Source organism: Lycium barbarum, chromosome 3, assembly GCF_019175385.1.
Source record: "Lycium barbarum isolate Lr01 chromosome 3, ASM1917538v2, whole genome shotgun sequence".
Lineage (NCBI taxonomy): Eukaryota > Viridiplantae > Streptophyta > Magnoliopsida > Solanales > Solanaceae > Lycium > Lycium barbarum.
In genome coordinates, this window is record NC_083339.1 from 148,769,620 (window position 1) to 148,789,792 (window position 20,173).

At 35.6% G+C, this 20,173-nt stretch overlaps 3 protein-coding genes across 4 annotated transcripts; 1 reads left to right on the forward strand and 2 right to left on the reverse strand.

Annotated features, from left to right (window-relative positions):
* Positions 1 to 324: 324 nt before the first annotated feature.
* On the reverse strand, positions 325 to 7,653 carry LOC132633584 (exocyst complex component EXO84B-like). The gene is made up of 7 exons (XM_060350096.1): positions 7,217 to 7,653; positions 4,681 to 4,778; positions 3,437 to 4,490; positions 1,900 to 2,409; positions 1,240 to 1,428; positions 1,011 to 1,147; positions 325 to 750 (listed from the first exon to the last, which is right to left on the reverse strand). The coding sequence occupies exons 1-7, from the start codon at positions 7,385 to 7,387 to the stop codon at positions 588 to 590; spliced, it is 2,322 nt and encodes a 773-aa protein (XP_060206079.1). The 5' UTR covers positions 7,388 to 7,653; the 3' UTR covers positions 325 to 587.
* Positions 7,654 to 8,739: 1,086 nt separating this feature from the next.
* On the reverse strand, positions 8,740 to 11,229 carry LOC132633585 (ATP synthase subunit epsilon, mitochondrial). Its single transcript, XM_060350097.1, has 2 exons — positions 10,992 to 11,229; positions 8,740 to 8,991 (listed from the first exon to the last, which is right to left on the reverse strand). The coding sequence occupies exons 1-2, from the start codon at positions 11,173 to 11,175 to the stop codon at positions 8,963 to 8,965; spliced, it is 213 nt and encodes a 70-aa protein (XP_060206080.1). The 5' UTR covers positions 11,176 to 11,229; the 3' UTR covers positions 8,740 to 8,962.
* A 3,342-nt stretch (positions 11,230 to 14,571) lies between these two features.
* LOC132633586 (glutamyl-tRNA reductase-binding protein, chloroplastic) lies at positions 14,572 to 19,312 on the forward strand. Of its 2 annotated transcripts, none has more exons than XM_060350099.1 (5): positions 14,572 to 15,121; positions 15,214 to 15,285; positions 16,043 to 16,144; positions 16,500 to 16,649; positions 18,768 to 19,312. In XM_060350099.1, the coding sequence occupies exons 1-5, from the start codon at positions 14,744 to 14,746 to the stop codon at positions 19,005 to 19,007; spliced, it is 942 nt and encodes a 313-aa protein (XP_060206082.1). In that variant the 5' UTR covers positions 14,572 to 14,743; the 3' UTR covers positions 19,008 to 19,312. The 2 variants fall into 2 exon arrangements, with proteins under 2 accessions (XP_060206082.1, XP_060206081.1); XM_060350098.1 differs by having other exon boundaries at positions 14,574 to 15,121; positions 16,040 to 16,144.
* Positions 19,313 to 20,173: the final 861 nt, after the last annotated feature.

Consider the following 20,173-nt stretch of genomic DNA (forward strand, 5'->3'; position numbering starts at 1 on the left):
GAAAATTTAATAGAGATCATACATGTCACCACAGCTATAATTATGAGCACATCCGGTGGTAACGCATGGAATGCACAAGCATTAGCACCACTGACCAAACTTCATTACAACTTGACAGTTCCTTTATGACAATTGCATCATCATGGCTTAAGCTGGATAGGAAAGGGATGTCAGAAAAGGGATGTCCGAAATTACAGGATCAATAATTTCGGACCGATTAAGATGCAAAGAATCAAGACCTGTTCCCCTGGTTCATAGGGGCTTCAATCGTTGGCTCCATTGGCATCATATTACGAATTACCTTTGGGTTTGTAAACGAACATATAAAAGAGACAAAGAACCTTTGGATTCGAGATCAAATAATAAAATCAAGATATACAAATTCCAAATGATTGCCTGAGGAACACTACAAAGAATTTCCTAAACTCACTACCATCCAGCACAATCTACAAATTTCCCAACAAAAGAAAAAGGAACCTTAAAAAGATATAGAGGAAGACGAGAGAAGCTTTCTATCAATACATTTGCTAACCAAGCCAAGATAAACCATTCATCACATATTTTACAAAAGAAAAATTAATTATACATCAATAACTCCCGTGAGATCTAACAGAGGACATAGATTGGGCTGAGACAGAGGCAGTTGGACTGTTCGGATCCCTTTCCCCATTAGCAACTTTGGGCTTTCCACTCAGCCTCTCCATCGCATCTTGAGCAATGTCGGTAAACCAATCATCGTCAGGGAGAACACTGCCAGCAATATCCACGGTTAAGCTAAAGCATGAACAGATCATTTAGATGTACAAATTATATAGGATTTAGCTCTGTAAGTCAGAAATAGGTTGAAGCAGCTGGCCCCTTAATGCAGAGTTTTATACCATAGTATTAATATACACACATCGGGATTATTTCTTCTATGTAAAGAAACGACCCCTTAATGATTTGCAAAATGCACTCAATCAGATGAATGGTAAAAGAATGAAATTTGGTAATATGAGGGGAATTTATACCTATATGGATCCATCCCTGTTGCCGCAAAGGCTGACATTGCTTTAGAGATTATGTCATTGACAACCCGAAGCAAATTTCTAGACAGGTATCGTCCTTGTGAAGCAAAGCATGTGACAAACTTCATATCCAAATAGAACTACAAAATGTTCAATGGTAAAAATAGATTGTTACAAACGTATCGGCAGTGGAGAGAAAAAACAAGATAACTGGATACCAGTAAATGCAAACCTGCTGAAGACCAAGATGACCCAATGGCGTTGGTCCTTCCTTTATGTCATCCCAAAAGCTCTGATCTTGTGAAAGCCACAAGATGACAGTTTCTGTGAGCCTCATCAACAACAATATTGCAAATCTTTCCCTTCCAACAAACATATCAGCAGCTATGGCAGCCATTCTGTTTAGTTTGACATAAAGTTCCTGGCAAAATCACAAAGCACAGATCAAAACCATAAACAGTTGCCCATGTATAGACAGGAACGACCACTAAAACTCGTGAAAAACCAAACCATATGCATTAATTAAGTTGGAATCATACAAACAAAAGACAAATAGACACTAGGAAAAAGTGGTGCTCATGTCACAATAACAGCTTAGATTATTATATTGTCACTGATTAACCAGAAAATGAAGATCTCAGCTCTTACATTGTTCGCTTAGTTTTAATAATGAAGTATCTACAAATATGAAGATCTAAGCTCTTAAACGGTTTTCTTAGTGCTAGCGATTTAAGTATAAAAAAATGCTCATGTTTGCTAAGAAGCGGGTGCAAATGCTAATGCTGCGGTAACGAACACATAATAAAGACATCAGCATTTCAGCAGACCTTGTAGTTGAATGGCCTAATGACTGAAAGTGTTAGCAAGGAAAACCCAGGAAGAGAAACTGCACCTGGAATATTAGAGAAGGGAACCATTCTATCTCGTCTGCATTCCCCTGCATGTTTATATACATTTCTGCAGTGAGATGGCTGTCCCCTTCCTCGGTGAAAATAAGATCCAGAGCATGTTGCTGACAAAAGCTATCCTTTAATCGGTCAACTGAGTTCACAAGACGCTTTTTCCATTCCCTTTGCTCAGGGTGACGGCTTTGCCTATCTGAAGCTCTTCTTTGAAGATCATCCTTGTGATTAGAAAAGGGAGCAAGCTTCATAGCTGCACGAGGCAATAGTTCATCCGCCAATAAAGATGCATTTGCAAGCAAAGCAATTTGCTGAGCTTCAGTCTCGGCCATTCGAACAATTTTATTCCCTGAATCTTCAAAGCTGGCTTCCTCCTCCAGGGAGCCAGGTAAAGCTCTTACAAGTGTGTTCACATAAGCATTAAACACTTGAAATAGACCTTCCAAAGCTTTCCCTCCCAACTGCATGCTTAGCAGTGGTCCCACATCCTCAAAGAAATCCTAGATAAGTAGGAAAGTAGCAAAGTAATCAAGTAAAAGACATCAGGGCCGTTGGCAACACCATCATACACAAAAAGATTTTTTAAGAACATTGAATGCAGATTTCATGCTGCAAACAGAAAGAAATCTGATAAGGAATAGATTAACACTAAACTACATTGTAACAAATCAAAATAATTTGAAAAACAATGTTTGATATGAGACGGAGTAAGATCTAGCTAATAATCTGTGTTGACCATCTACAACCAAGAAGCAGTAACAAAGTTGAGAAAGGAATGCATTGCATAAACTGGACAGGTTGGCATATAGAAGGTTTAAGTAATTAGGATCCATATTCTGGGGATGGTAAGAGGAGAGACGTGCTCTTACACCTTTTCATGTTGCATTGATGTCATTTCATGACCATAGTGAGGAAGATCTCCTGCTTCTAATGACATAAGTGCACTCAAACACCACCAACGACTAGATAAAGAGGGTAGACGGCAAAGATAGTCTTCTGAAAAGCTAAATGAAATATAATGGCATACTTAAGCACACGATGGAGGATTAAAGGGCAAACTTGCAATCTTCAAATATCTTTCAAAATAACATAAAGAACTAAAAGCAGATAACATAAAATATAGTGGCTCAGTTGGTTGAGCATGGGGGTTTCATAATGGAGGTCTTAGGTTCAAAACCCCCTGCCTACGAAAGTAGGGGATTTTGATGGCTTGCCTAGGGCGGATTATATCTCCTGTGTCGTTTGCAGGCTATTGCATAGGAGCGGGGTTTACCCTGTTCGCACCCAAAAGGTAGCGGCTGCGGGTTCCTTTGTCATCAAAAAAAAAATAATAAAGAACTAAAAGCAGACGTAACAACTATGAATGGCGGAAACCAAAAGGTATCAAAAAGCAAATTAAGCGCAAACGCAGCAAAGAAGGCACCTAAGGTAGGCTTCTGCCTATATTAACACAAATAGCAGGTGCTCGTGAGGAAATACTATACATTTATCTTTATCAGGTCATTAGTTCTGTGACAATGACATTACCTGAACCATCAAATTGAACCTATGAGCACTACTTGAAAGTTTATGCTGATATGCCCCTGTAGAACCAAGAGCAGTACCGGCTGGCCTACCGGATGTGCGTGTGACTGATGGTGGATATGTGAGTTCCCAATCATCAGCAGCTGCCAAAGCAGCAGTGCTTTCTTCAATTCGTTTTAAGTTGGCATCTAGCGCTTGCTCAACACTTGGTCTAAAAAGCTTCAGAAGCACAGGGCAAAGTGCAAGTCCACGAGCTTCCAACAAGGAACAGTGTCCTAAAGCTATTTGAACACATTCTGCAGCAGCTCGTAAGCCACCAGCAGCTGCTGATGAAGTTAATGCATGTCTTTTGACCAAAAGTGCAAATGCCTCTGTCTGCTTAGTAGACCACATCACTAGTTCGGATGTATAAGCTGGCTCTTTACCGAAAATAGCCAATGAATCGGTAGCTGCTTGAGCAATGCCAGAGAATACGAGCTGTGAAAGGGCGGCAGTATAAGCTCCTCCATAAGAGGTGCTAGATGGACGAAGATTTTTCATGTTGAACTGGTATTTCTGGTAATGCGCATTAAGAAGCAAACTATGAGCACGGGGCCCATCCCCGAGCTTTTTAAGAGCTGAAATAGCAGCACGAAGCTCTGCACCACGAGTAGAAGGTTGACAGGCAATTTCAGCTAGCTGATCAGCCAGCTTTTGCCTACGTTCAGCAATGGCAGTTTGTAGTGACAACAGCACAGCATGACCTAACGTTTTCTTCTCTTTTGCTTCTGACGCTATGCGTTCTCCTTCATCAAGACTCAACAATGCTTCATCTACTCTCCTTTCAGCTAATAGAACATCTAGGTGATCAGGAAACTCTATAAGCCACTTCTCTAGATCTGAAGGCTCCCTAACCTCATCAGTAGAAGAGCTATTGGAGGTAGACTCTGGAACAACATCAGACAAAGAATCAATATGAACTCCCTCAGCTAAACCATGAATTAAAGTTGCCTGAGTAGATAGCAAGTTTTTCATGGATGACAGTTCACCCTCCAAATCTGATATCTCTTTTGATGTGCTGCAAGTAAACGAAGTAAAAACAAGCATTGATCAAACACAACAGTCAAGGTTGCCCCACACTACAGATAAAGAATATACAACAGTTTGAAAAGGCAGTGGCAGGTCAGAGTATCATTCCCAATAGGAAACTTCTCTTATTTCATAGGTGTTTCAGTTTCAGATGCCCATAGCAGCTATATAGGACTCACCGGATGAAAGCTGTATAGTTGGCATAGACACTTCTGCGCATTTCCTCAGCAGAAGCCCTTTTCAGATCCAATAGATAAGAGCACAACTGCCTTATTTCCTGAAAAGCGAAAGACACTTCTATCAACACTCACCACAGTCATTGCACAAAAGAATATAAAGGCGAAGGAGAAAAACATGGACACCCAAATATGTCCTTGCAGTTAAAACCATATTCAGATCACGGAACAATTTAGTCAGGTGAGTTGAATACCCTTCCGAAGCTAAAAGATTCTGAGAATTAGTTGTTTCCCTAATAATGAAGTATTCCATCCTCTATATTATGACCACGAAAGAAAAGAACAATCAGCTCCTGGAAGTATTTATCATCACTAGCATTCACTCATTTCCCGATTTATGGCCATGTTCAGCTTGTCAACAAGCAACTACTATAGTCCCAACTCTCAAGATGTGGTCTGGCTGGCCAAAACAAAAGCTGAAAAGTCTAAAAATGTATTATGAAGCTGAATAGAAAGCTATATATGTCTCTGTGTCAGGAACAGACTTCAGGGCATGTTCCCAAACAAGTGTCATACTCACTAAGAGATGCTAATGAAAATTATGATATCAGAAATGAGTGCAATAACAAGCTGCAACAGCATTGCCACTATAAAAAACGAAGCTGACTCAGCAGCTATCTATGTCTTGCGGCAGGAACAAGATCCAGAGTATGTTTCGCAACAGGGTGGCCCTCATTAAAAGGTGTTAATTAGATTTATGATTGTAGCAAGGAATATAGTACTTGTGCCATTGCTCCTCCAACATAAAATAGAGAATACAGGTGGAAGCAAGGAGGAATAGATCGAGAAAGAGGTAGAATTTTAAAATTATTAGCAATAGTAAGCTTTAGTGCAACTGCTTGTGTTTGATTAATTATAAGAGCATGTTTTGGCTCATACACTGGAAATTCACAGGTCAAACATCTCGGGATTAGTCAGCCTCACTATGGATGGGTCATCCTGGCCTTGGATACATCATTGGGCAAGTAATTTTCATATAAGATCTTTTACAAATGTTTGATTAACAAAAAAAAAAAAAAAAAAACTGGATCAGAACATCTAATCATGTCGTATATTTGGCTCGTCATGAATACATGTTATGTTTAAAAATACAATTGACCAAATACTGCGGAAATATGAATTCTAATTTTATTTCATTTAACTTTGTTAATTCGTTAAACCAAAAAAATCAGAGAAATATAACATATATAGTGACATCAGATTCTAAAAATAACTAGTTTTTATTGGTACACTAAAAAACCTAATTACTAATCATCATAAAGCTATTCTAATAAACAGGAATGCAGTAAGAAAGAGAAAGCCTAAAAACTAATCGATAGATCGGACGAGCGGGTAAAATCTGCCAATTTGAAAAAACAATGTCCAAATACAGGGACAGAAACAAACTAGGAAGACTATTCATTTCTGTATGTTTTGGACAGTATGATTAGAAAGACATTATGGATGTTTTGAGAGAGAGAGATAGAACATATTTTATTTCTAAAAATCAGGTGTCAAAAGTACTTAAAGATTTGTGGAAGGATGAATGTCGTAAATGATCTACATATAGTCTTTTTGAGAATGATCTAGATATGGTCGTAGACTTCATATACTCCTTACATACATAGAAGAGACAAGTTTGCGTACCATCAGTACCCTCTTGGGGCTGCGATTTTATGTAAACAAACTAGTTTACTTAGTTAAAAGAAAACTTAAGAAGACAATACGCAGTATAGTTTGTCTAACTGAATAAACATTTGGTTAAATAAAAGGTCTATAATTTGGTAATTAAAAATTCTGGGTTATCACTCTTATGTAAGTTCTAACACGGTAAGACTCTTATCCCCTGACTATTAATACCAGTATTAAGTAGTCGATTACATTGGGATTAAAGGGGTTTTGAGATGACTTGTCCTTTGACAGGATCAGTCATCCAATACCTACTCATTCAGCCTCATCCCACCCCCCGGGCACAAATATGCACTAAGGGAGGCATATGATATGTGATAATGCTTAAATGGTTCATGTCTCTCTTTTTCTCTCCAAACAATTTAGAGACTAAGAAAAAAAAGCCTCCAGGAAAAGAAAATCCTCAACTGTTAACAACATTTTTCCATATAACCACATTTTGTGCAACAAGTCCTAGTAAATTCAGGAGACGGGCTGAAATTGGCAATCATCAGTAGCATTATTGTAAATACTAGAGGATATTGAGATGACATCTAGTAATTAGAATGAGCTGATACGGAAATCAAGAAATTGTAAAGAACTGCAATATGTACTTTTTAAGTTATTTAAGATGCTCATTGTTACAATACAACTTTTAAGCATATGAAGTGCCAATTAATTTGAAGAATGAGCTACACATTTTACAACGTATACAAATAAATCTAAGTGATGACGATGTAGGTAAAGAGCGTTCAACATTAAGGTAAAAACACGAGTGGACTCAATAATTTTAAATGAATCAGACGTGGAGTTGAGGAAATTATAATAGGACCTTTTCGTTGAGAGAATGACATTTGGACTGAACAAAGGCATCAGCATCGAAATTATCGGATTTGAAGACGTTGAGATTTTCTTCGAGTTTAGTGCCGCTATCCTTGTTCATTCCACCTTTAGACGGAGTTGCCGCGTGTGCTCTTGACCGAGAGGATTTCACGGAAGCCATCAGGTCAATCTAATTGTTTAGGGTTCAAGCAGCAAAAATAGGAGGAGGAGCAACTGAATAATATCAAAAGGCTAGATCTAATCGTAAGGTGAGAATTGGTATCCCCCTCCTATTTTTGCTGAAAATTATGATTATGATTATGATTAGTTGGTTGGCGGAATTGTAGAAAGAGAAAAAGGGGAGTGCTGTTGGTTCGCTAATAGCCAGCCTACCCACGCCACCGATTTTTCTCTTTCTTAGCTATGTTTGGTAGCTTCTTGGTTTAACTTTTTTCATTCGCGGTCCATGCCCTTTACAATTCACTCCTTTAAATTCTTCTACTAATATAATATTTTGCAAATGCTACAATTAAGAATTTTTAATTTAAATTAATATGATACTTTTACGTAAAATTAACTTTGATTTATTCGTTTATATTTCAGAACACATTAGTATTTTTCAAAATAGATGTTTTACCTAACAAGTGGTAAAGCCCCAAAAAATTTTGAATTTTATAATTTGTAAAACCAACTCATAATGATGAGTCATTGTTTTTAAAAATTTAACAGTCAATTGGACAAATTCGATACATCATGATGCGTACAACATTATCACGCTAATAACGTCTTATTAGCAATGAGGCGGGGGAGTAAAAAGGAACTAGTCTTTTCACCCTTAAACATTATTTTTGCATTATCTGGGTTTCTCAAATAACTAAACCAAAACAAGATTGCTTATAGAGCTAGCATTGGATTCTCTTGTTTTGTTTTTGTTTTACGTGTACTCGTTCTCTTAGTTCGACAGCATTCACCAATTGAACCACTTACCAGTTGCTTAGTTGAGTTTTTATCTTCATCTCCCAAGGCAAGCACTCATAAATCCAACACCCTCTCGTAAAATAATAGAGAAGGAAAAGAAAAGAATGGTTAAAAGCCAAGATTGCCAAAAGTTAAAACTGTTGGAATGATAAGACAAAATCGAGATGGAACGAGCCTGTCAAAACACTCATTAATTTAGTTTAAGAGAAAGACAATGATACAACAACAACAACCCAGTGAAATCCCACAACGTGGAGTCTGGGGAGGGTAGAGTGTACGCAGACCTTACTCCTACCAAGGTAGGATGGCTGTTTCCGAGAAAGACAATGATATGGCTTGGTATCCAATTAAAGCAAGCCGATATTAGTTGTCTTCCCGTTGGGACGACTTCGTTGACATTCGTCTTGTAATTCATTCCCCATGTTTAATTATTGCTGCTTATTATAGTATCAGACTAACAAAAATTCAACTCGCTTTAGCTGACTCTCTGCTTTCTTTGGAGCTATTGTCCAAGGACTAGGCTCTCCTTAACGCTGCTTAGGCATTATTGCAAACTTGTGATCATAAACTCACTTGGATTTCAAAACAATAAGATTCAACATAAACAAGAGAAAAATTATATCATCTGCATCCAACAGAAAAAGATCAAAGTCTATTGGCTATATTATTGAAAGATAAAATGTCCCAAATCAACCTCCAGCAGACATGCATTCTGTCTAGTGCCAATGCAGTACAAAGACACTCGAGAAGAAACAATGCCTGAGATTCAACCTTATTTTCAATCTTCCGGAGTGTCTGAACGGATGGCTGTGGAAAAGATCAGCAGAAACGTTTGTCAGTAAGAAAAAAAACTACTGATTGTCAAGCCAATTAGACAATTAAAGCATATAACAAATGTATAGACTAGTCAAGCCCATCCTCCACACCCACCAAAACAAAAATAGTATCTGACAAAACAAAAGGAACACACAACAAGCATGTAGAAGTATGAACTTTAATCCTGTCAGTAACCGCACTAAAGCAAGAAATATATTGAACATATGGCACAATCACACGACTTTTCTCTTCTGCCTTATTGTATCAAGCTTTTTTGAAATTAGTATCGATCTTCAAGTAGTAGCCTCCTTACTTCTTAAATCCAACTACCACATCAACACGTGAACACAGTCTTATCGATAAGACTATACTCTTTAATTAAAGAAAGGTCACACAACAAGCTGAATTCCAAATTTTTATAGATCCAATCATTTATTAGTTTCAGCAACTAGAAGCCAAACCCAATTAAAGAGAAGATGCATGCATGTGAGCATGTCTATAACATATATTTAGATTACAGTCACACGCTAATATCAATCAATAGAGCACATTGTCTCACCATTCTGATCCTCCACTCCATCCTCTATTAAGTTCTCTTTCGCTCAATATGTACATATGTCAGTTTTAAATAAAAGAAGACACTGTATGGTAAACATGACAAACATTATTATCAATCTTTGAATACCCCAATATATCACCAATGCACCATCTCCACTCCCCATCCCCACTTCTAATATTATCATATGCCCCTAAGTTTATACTCAACCAAACCATAAAATAATTATAAGTAATAGTTTTTAAAGGTAACATATAAACATGAAAAAATAAACACACTACATATTTTTCAGAAATTGGTCAAGACATGAACTGGAGTGGATACGGAACAAAAAGGTTAAGTTTAAGCATTTGGTTAATCCTCTATCAGCAAAACAAGAGTTGACCCTAACTTGTTTGGGACTGAGGCGTAATTGTTGCTGTTGTAGTGTTAAAAATTCTGGCAATATAAGACCTCAGGTAACATGACATGTGTTCTGACAACTGAGGATGTAAAATCTCTAATTTCAGAGACCACCAATCTAATCTACAAATTAGACATCAATGGCAAGAAGGAATTATGTCTTGAGGACATATAATTGTCAAATCCAACATAAGCTATGCGGTAAAGAGGAAAGAAACCAAATACCACACAATATTAGAAAACAATGGCACGAAGGACCCTTGGAGACATATAATTACGACAAGAGGGAAGAAACCAAAAAACCCAATAATTATATTAAAATGTTTGAAGTAAACTTAACAATACTCAAAATCCTTGTCATATTCCAACTTCCCACTGTAAAAGTTGGTGGAAAATTCACTCAGCAAGGAAATCAGTGTCCTAATCCTAATTATAAGTTTTGATATCGGGAATAGCTAACACTTTTTTTATACCATGGTGTCCCGGCCAGCTTGCACGCACATCGACTAATACCATAGGTACCTGCTACTTCTCACCAGCTTGGACAAATGGGACAAAAATCACCTAGTATTTTCGCTGAACAGACCTCACATTTCTCAACCCACTTCATTGACCAATAGGCCACACCCTTGGGTGCATTAGGAAAAGCTAACTCTAGGAAGGACATGTTAAAGGGTAACAAAACTGAATGTCCTTTAACATTCATGTAAGAACCCAAAACACTACAATCAGGCAAATTTAACCAATCAAGGGGAGGCATAGAAAGGCAAAGATAAAACAATAATCACACATATCATAGAATCTAGAATTGCAATCTCCAGCACGAACACAAACCCTAGATTTATAGACCACCAACTTATCAATTACTGTAGAAACCCCCAAATAACAAATTTGCCTTAATTCATTGTAAAGACACTAAAGAAAAGGAACACCCATCACTAATCAGCTCATTTGAAACAATAAAACAAAAAGATCTATAGCTGTATGAAAGCAATCAAATCAGTAATAAGTATCTTAAATCGGGATTGCTTACTGGGTTTCTGAGGCTTGCCATCAGCCCATTTGCTGATGGTGTAGTGGACCTTTTCCCGAGACAGAACTTCGGATTTGTAGGGCTCCTTAAGGCAGTTCCTGACGAGGTTGGCACATAGGTTTGAGTAAGTGATGTAAGTCATCCCTGCCGATCTCCAAAAGGGGGCAGCTGCATTCGACGCCATTTCTCTGCTTCAACCTTTCTTCGATTCTTCTCTTGCTAACTTCTGTTATTATATTGGCTTAACTACTCAAACACCCCTTGTAGAATTACTCAGTTATACATACACTCCCTCTATCTTAAAATTAAACACTCACATCCCCTGACTATGAAAATCCTACAAAATTGACCCACTTTTTTTATAGGGGGTGTATGTGCAGGATTGTCATCATATAAGTCAACTTTAAAATAGAGGGGTTCAATTGGTAACTAAGTTATAGTACGAGGTGTTCAGTATAGTTAACCCCTATTGTATTCGAGTAATTGTTGATGTTACTAAAATAACCTTCAAAGTACTTATTCAAAGCTTAGATCTTTAACACATTGTCTTCATAATTCAAGAAAATTATAGCCACCGCAATAAAAGAGTAATAATGGATTGTAAATTGAAAAATAATGAAAAAAAAAAAAAAAAAAAAAGAGAAAGATACCATTAACGGATTGTAAGTCGACTAAATTGACCAGAATCGACCCAAATCGGACCATGAACACTCTTATATATGAATATGCACATTTAACTTTCAAATAATTGAAATGTGCACTTTTGATCACTTTGCCTGTGAATATTCGCAAATCTACCGTTAATAGTCCCACACTTAGTTACCCGTGTGTTATGTTGAGTTTGTATTTTTAATTCATATTTGGCGAAAATATAATTATAAAAGAATTGGCCAAATCTATACATATACTATAGGGACTAAAAACATACATTTCGATTAACTGAAAATTAAATGTACATCATCAAATATCTCAAGAATCAAAATCAAAATCAAATTTATCAATAGCTAAAGAATCAAAATACTACTATCCTAAAATTAGGGGTGCTTATCTGTCGGTTCAGTTTTGTGAATTACCGGTTCGATTTATCAGTTCTCGATTTGTAAATATGCTAAACCAAAACCAAACCGATAAGATATTTGTTATCGGTTTTTGGTCCTTAAAGGTTCGGTTTAACCAATAAGAAAATGTTCCGCTAGTTTTTTTGTTTTCTCTTGTTTTTCATAGATACATTGCCTTCATGCATAAAGTCTACACAAATTACAAGACAAAAACTATAAAATGCGTAGCAATTTTTCAAAAACAAAACAAGGTCAGTTCAGAGTTCATAAACAAGGCCAACCCATTTGTTCATTTGAGAAGTGAAGGAAAGGTGCAGAGATAAAGATGCATCGCAAGCCTGAGTTTCGTGTGAGAATTGAGATTTTGAGAGAATAAGCGTGTTTGTGGTAAGCCCGAGTTTCGTGTGAGAATTGAGATTTTGAGAGAATAAGCGTGTTTGTGGTAAGCCCTAGTTTTGTATGAGAATTGAGACTTTGAGAGAATAAGCGTGTCTGCGGTAAGTAATTTAGAAATAGATTTAACCATTAACTAAATTCTTAAATCCAGAAACCGAACCGATAACCCAATAAAAACTTTTACAAAACCGTTTACAAATCGTTAACTCGATAACCCGATATCGATAAATCAATAAAATTTTTATTGGTTTTGGTTTATCCGTTAAATCGACTTTTGCACACCGCTACCTAAAATATCAACTATGAGAATACCTAAAAGATAAATATCCCAAACAATATATGGTCAATATAAAAAAAATTAATCTTCAAATTGGTAAAGTTGCTAATCATAACTTCTGAAGGTGTAAGTTGAATAAAAAAAATAGTTAAATAGCTAACGACGTATTGGAAATCTTCTACAATTAAAATCATAAGCTACTTTTAGAGGCATCTGTAATTTATTGTGCAAAATATTAGTGACCTAGTTAATAATTAATGTTCTTAGGTATTATTACTGCTAGTTATGTGAGGCCCGTGCTAAGCCCGAGCCCAAACTCAAGATATAAAAGTAGATATTTTAACTAAAGAAATATAATTTGTGTTAGTACAAGTGTACAACAACAACAACAACAACCATATACCCATTGTAGTCCCATAAGTGGGTAGTTATAGGAAAACAAAATTTTCATTCCACTCCTTTAATATTTTAACTTCCATTTTGATGAAATTATTTAATTCAAATCAAATTTGGAGCCAGAATTTGACATTATAACTTATGTATCCTAATTTTCTGAAGTTATTTAGTTCTAAATAAATAATCTATACATAGTTAATGAACTTTTAAGACAAATACATAATTTAACTTGTGCAGCGGATGAAGCTGCTCCTCTCTTAATTAGGGATTAGGGGTTCGAACATGGATATGGAAAAAAATCTTTGGAGGAAGCGCTCCCCCCGAATAGGCGCGATACAGTGCGAATTATCTGGATTAATTGGGCTCAAATGCGGATATCGAGCACCAATCAGAAAATCAAAGAACGTGAAAAATGAGGTAGGAGGTTCGATAGCTTTTGAAAAGTAGACTTTAAAAACAAAAAATAAAAAAATTGACTTAAACAAATAAGATTAGGACCGAAAAGTAATTAATTAAAAAGTTTTTAAAAATTTGAAAATTATTGTGAGGACTACAAAAGTCCCCAGGTTCGATAACTTTTGAAAAGTAGACTTTAAAAACAAAAAATAAAAAAATAGACTTAATTAAATTAGATTAGGACATAAAAGTAATTAATTAAAAAGTTTTTAAAAAATTGAGAAATTATTGTGAGGACTACAAAAGTCCTCACATTTGCTCTTATATAATATAGTAATGTCTCAATTCCACGCTAGTTAAAATTGGTTTTTACTGCAAAGTCTTATACGTATCAAATAAGTTAGGAATGACATTACGATTCTTTTTCAATTTGGTCCATGACCTTTTCTTTTCAATTTTCAGTAACTGGAGTTCTTAAATTTTTTCTATAAATTCTACTAACACACTCAAAAACCCATGAAATATTAAAATTAACGTACATGCATCCTCGTCACTCAGTTAAATACGAAGTTGATATTGGCAATATATTAATAGTTTATATAACATTATAGTAGTAGGAAAAAAAAAATGAAAATGTCGACCTTCTTTTTAGTTACTTGATGATTTTTTTATAGTGAGATATAAGTTGCAAGTTCTTTAACATTTGAGGGTGTTGGTAAAATTTTTTACGAATCCGCGACCTAAATAAATTGCATTTAAATCTAAACTCTAATAATGAAATTTGATATATTACGTTTTTTGATCGTAAAAGTAAGTCATCTAATAGTACTTCTAAACCTATTTCATCATTATCTTCTCTAAATATTTTCTTCAATTCGAAAAAATTACATTAAATATAATTTTCTGAAAGTAATGTAGTTGATCACTATAATCGACTTTGAATCATGTATATACCCCTATGAAAAATAGAAAAAAAACAAAATTTATGTGGAGTAAGAGTAACGTGTGAATTGGAGATGCGTGCCATTTAAGTACGCAAAGATAGAAAAAGGAGGCCATTATACATCAAATTTTAAACTGTGACCAGTTGTTGATCGAAATTTCTGTGTTACGAAAAAATATATTCTGAACTGATAAAAGGATAGCTTCAACTTTCTCCTCATTTCTCGTGAACGTACGCCCAATCCTTTGAGAAATTCCATTTGTTGTTTGTTGGAGCAAAAAATTGAATGACGACCCATCTTCCAACTTCAACTCTTCCCTCTAAAACTGCATTACCTTTCAATAAACCCTGGAATAAACGAGCTCAATTCACCTTCCCCAAAACAAACCCATGTCCAAGATTTTCAGTTAGATGTGCAGTTTCCGTTGTTTCTGAGCCAATTCAATCTGAAATTACCAACAATGGCAAACCATTTCCAGCTGAGGTTTCCAGGACAATTATGGAATTATCTTCAGTTGGCACTTTATCCACGCCTACTCAAGATGGTTGGCCTTTAGGCATTGGTGTTCGTTTCACTGTTGACCCTAATGGAACTCCTCTTCTCTTTTTGAATGACTCCACTTCGAAATTCGCTGTTAATTGCAAGTCTAGTTTCCTTGTTCAGGTCTGTAATTTAAACCTTTTTTATGCATATGTGTGTTAGAAAGTTTCAAACTTGATTTTTTTAATGATGGAAAGTTTTGAAATTTATATCAGTTAGAGCAATATGGGTTGCGGACTCCACAGTGCACGATACAGGGAATACTTGAAAAGCCAGAAGATTTGAAGGTGAGATAAGGATTATCCAATTTATATCGGTGTTTTTTTCATTTGATCTATGCTCAAGGTCATTGTGGAACCTATAAAGCTATGGTATACTTATCTATCTAATTGCATATTACAATTGTCTTAGAATTGGATGGATGCATATATGGGCCAAGTTTGACTAAGCATTAGGACTGACTCTCGGGTTTCCAGCAAGGTTAAATTCAGCAGTACCTTTTGAACTAATAAGGATGTCTTTTGGTATGTGTTATTGTCATTTGGTTTCAAAGAGGGAGTTATAAGTATGCAGTACAGTTTTCTGCAGCTGACTGCGAAAAGACGGAAATTTGTCTACGCCCACCTTAGGGTGAGGAAATGTAGGATTTTAGTGAGCGAATTGATTTAATAATCTACTGTATTTTACTAGAAGTTGTTCAAAGAGGGTATCACCTATTCATTCTTGCAAGGACGACTGTTCTCTTCTGCAATGCTTTGCTAGTGTAGAAAAAAGTGATGTCATGTAAGAAGAAATAAATACACAATAACATATTCATAGGTAATCTGATACATTTATCTCCGAGCATGCTATTCACTATTTTTCAACAAATTGTGTGCTGTTGACAGTAGTAACCATGCGTGATGGGTTGCACTTCTTTTTTTGACCAATTTCAACGATGTCATATGTTCTGGCACTTAATTTATGATGAATTTTACCAAGTTTTGGTCTTCAATGATAATCTGAATTCTCTATTGATGACACTAAAGTTTCTTGTTTTAGAAGCTTCATTCAGTTTGGGAAAAAAGATTTGGGCATGAAGTAGACGAGGACCGCTTATTTTTGCTTTCTGTGGAACGGGTACTTCAAATTGAAGATTTTGCAGAGGTTTGTTAGTCTATTTTGGTTTATCTCATTGATTTCCGTTGGACCACTCATAGCTTTGTTTTGGCCTCTTTGGTAGGGATTGCTTCACCTTATTTAATCTCCATATTAAAACCAAGTTTGTTTAGTGTATGTAAAAACAAAGTTTTATCTTGTTCTAATAACTCTACTTATCATTTGAACAGAACAATTTAGTTTAAATTGGTTATCTAAGAAAATCTATTTAAATATGATAAAAAAATTACGATCCATACCAAGCAGCCATTCAAGTTTATTCTTTTGCCCTGAATAGTAGTTCATGTTGATTCCTGATTGCAGCTACATTAATATAATTTTATGAGATATATACTACTTGCAGGCTGGAATTTGGGTTACTTCTTCAGACTACAAGTCCGCGAACCCTGATCCTCTTCGAGACTTTGCAGAAAGAATGATTGGCGAGATAAATACTAACAATAGGGAAGACATCTTACGGTTTTGCAACATCTATGTAGATTTGGATTTCCAGGTTTGTAATGAACAAAACATTATGACTTTCTCTTACTCCCAATTTAGTCTTTCTTTATCACTTTAGTTCCGTATTTTAGTATAATAGGTCTAGATATACAATTTTTCTGCTTCAAGTAGTGTCTTTTATTTCATGAGGATAAGATTTTATGGAAAACTTGCCAGGAAGTGTTAGTTTGGTTAAAGAGTAAATAACAACAAACCCATTAAAAATAGAGGAGAACTATTGACAATGTTTACCTATATTATATTCTGACTTCCACATCCTTAGATTTTTTTTTTGAGAAGGTAACAACTGTTATATATATCCAGAAAAAACCTGCACCAACTTAATGCAGTCGAAAGTAATTACAAAAGGCTATAGATCAGCCTCCTATTCCTTTGGTTCACAAGGTTCCTATAACATCTACAAATGGTTCATGATCTTCCATATGTTAATGTTTACACCAAAAATAAAACAAAACTAAGCACTTCATCTTCATGTTCTGGACGGAGCTGCATTTGTTTTCAAAGCATCTTTGATTCCATATCCTTAGGTATCCTTTTCTCATTTTTTTCCTGAAATAAAATACATAACAGACCTAGTCTAGAACAGACCTAATCCTGTTTGAGTTTTCTGAATATATTCACTTGAAAAATATTTTACTTTGTCATATGCATATAAGATGTCATAATTTCAAGTATATATCAAGGTTGTCAATTTTTTGTTATAGTATTTGCTAAGTGGTTTTCGTGGAAACTATAAGAGTTATTCGCCACTTCTAGAACATGTGAGTTGCACATTGATTACAAAATTGTATACTTTTCTATTCATCATCTGATTCGTAATTCATGTTGCTGATGTGACATAGTGGAAACTACACTCTCTTGAATGCAACTTCCTTTGATGCTTCTTTTCTTCATTGGCACATTGTCAAAATTCTCTTTTCTTCTTTACAACAGTTTTACCTTAAATTAGTCTTTAATACCTATTAAAATACTTTATTTTACTTGCTTAATATTTTTTCAGTTTCAAAAAAAAAAAAAAAAAAAAAACTTGCTTGGGATGTTTGGATGCTGAGAGGACTATTTGCTTTTAGAGGACCTGTACTTTGTAAGAAGGAAAGAAAGAAAGTCATAGTACTTGATAAATACTCTCTGGACCATTTGTCCACTTATACTTAACATACTTATTACAAGAAGAGTTGAAAACTACCCCTGGGCATTCCAAAGCAAAGGTAGTACAATGCGGGATGTGTAGCACACACAGGTCATGAGTTCGAGTCCACTTGTAAACCAAGTCTGGTATTTAAATGGAGAAGGGTAGAGAGACAAACCCAGTATCCACCAAGTTTTGAAGTTGGAAACAACATATTTCTTGGTTATTGCAAAAAAATGTTGAGTAATTCAATGTTTGTTGGAAATACCCGCAACCATACTTTTGATTTTTTCTGTTAAGAGAAGAACAGATTATAGGACAGTTTTATTGAATAGAATAAGAAGATATTTTACGTTGTCCTTAAGAATTTTGGAATAGCTGATAAAAAAAATAGGACAGCATTTTTGGGACAATGGAATTTAAGGAACCAATGGTCCAGAAAATAATGTTGACGTAGGGGGCACATAGGCCATCATTGGCAAGATAAAGAAAGATAAGAGTTTCCAAAAGTGATATACAAAGAACTTTTGGTAAACCTAATCAGTAGTCATACATGATCAAACTTCAGAGCTTAGGCTTTGGGTTATGAAATAGGACTCGCAGTGGCATTTTGATGGCCCTGGGTTCACATTAGCAGTTGATAATGTGCATTTACCTGGCTCAACAGTTTTGTTTGATCATTGTCTCACTCTCTATCTAGTTTGATAGGTATGATTTGGTCATTTTCTCCATGTTCCATTTTGACCAAATAAAAGCTCTCCAAGTCTACAGTGGTAGATTTACAATATTATCCATGACCTAATGGTCTGGTAGAATGCTCAATTGTTTATACATTTGACTCGTGCTCCAGGTCAAGAAATGTGTTTTACTTTCCAAGTTTATTGTGTGCTTTGAAGTACATTAGTTTTTGAACTGGTTTTTCTTCACCCTTATATGATATGACTTATGTATTTATTTTCTTTTCTGTGGATGCACTCGCAGGTTTGCGATGCCAAGATGCTTTGGGTTGATAGATTAGGTTTTGATGTCCGCTTCAGGTCTCCTCAAAATGATGTATTTGAAGCCCGTATCCCTTTTCCCAGAGAAGTTACAGATGAGAAGGGGGCAAAATCATCTTTCAATTGTATGTCTCAACTTGCTTGGGAAGTAGAAAAGAATTTCCATTCTGCTGAGTTTGAAAAGGTGAAACAACTGAAAAAGATCGAGCACGGAGGACTCTGAATCAAACTGGCACCTCTTTGCAATTTTTATGGTTATCTCGATGTTCTGCAGTTTTTTGATGCAATTATCAGTTGTAATATCTTGAGACACCATTCTTTTTCCCGAGGACTCGCTAAGTCGATTTGAACTTTGGAGGCTGATCAATGTAATTTCTCAGTTAGGATAGTGTAAATTGGTGAGTGTTTGCAATTGCAGCGGGAATGTAAATGTGCTGGAAGGACATGTTCATCTCTGATGCAAAACACAATAATGTATGTTAGCACATAAGTTATCGGTTAATGGAGCTCTTCTACGACTTATTTTTACATGGAGCAGCATATTCTGTTGCAAAGATAATTTTGATAGAACATAACTTGAGAATCCAATGCACTTATGGCAAGTACATTTCTTTACCAATTGGCTGCTACTTTACAATCTGGGGTTGCTTTCACCAATCTCTAGATTTCTCTAAGATAGGAACAGCTATAGTTGACCCTTTATTTTTTTAACGTTATTGAGGCTGGCAAAATGGTTCGCTAGTCTTGTTTTGACTCTTTTTATGCATTGCTTCAGTGACACAGAAAACCAACATGTAAGCAGGCAGGCTTGTTTCAAGTTGTTTTTGTCCGTCAATAATGGATGAGAACTGAGTCGTCACAAAACACTGCAAATTTCCTTCAGTTGGAAGAGAGGAAAGTAACAGATTAACAGTCGTTCTTGTCGTTGTGTTCTTTTTTCCACAAGAGTTGTTCTAAAGAAAATGACGTCTCAGGATTTGAAAAGTATTCAAGAAATAGATTTCTTTTTTCTTTATCGGGTGACGTTTAAAAATCTGCAAGAAAGTGGGCAACTTGAATAAAAGATGTCGTAAATATAAAATGTACGAATTTTGTAGACACTACCTTTGAAGTCATCCAATCTCGAATAAACTCACAGACACAAATATATATATTGCCACACTTTTAGAAGACTTGTAAAAAAAAAAAAAAAGGAAATTCTATGGATATTGCAATTAAAGTCCATTTAAGTAATTAATTTGTAGCTCTCGTGTGAAGCAGAGTTTTGAATTAGGATTTGAAACCAAATAGACTTTTAATTAGAGTAGGGACCTAGACGAGCAAACAAACGAAAAAGCATAGTACTTTCTACAGAATGACTTAAGAGTTAAGAATTTGAATATTGTGACC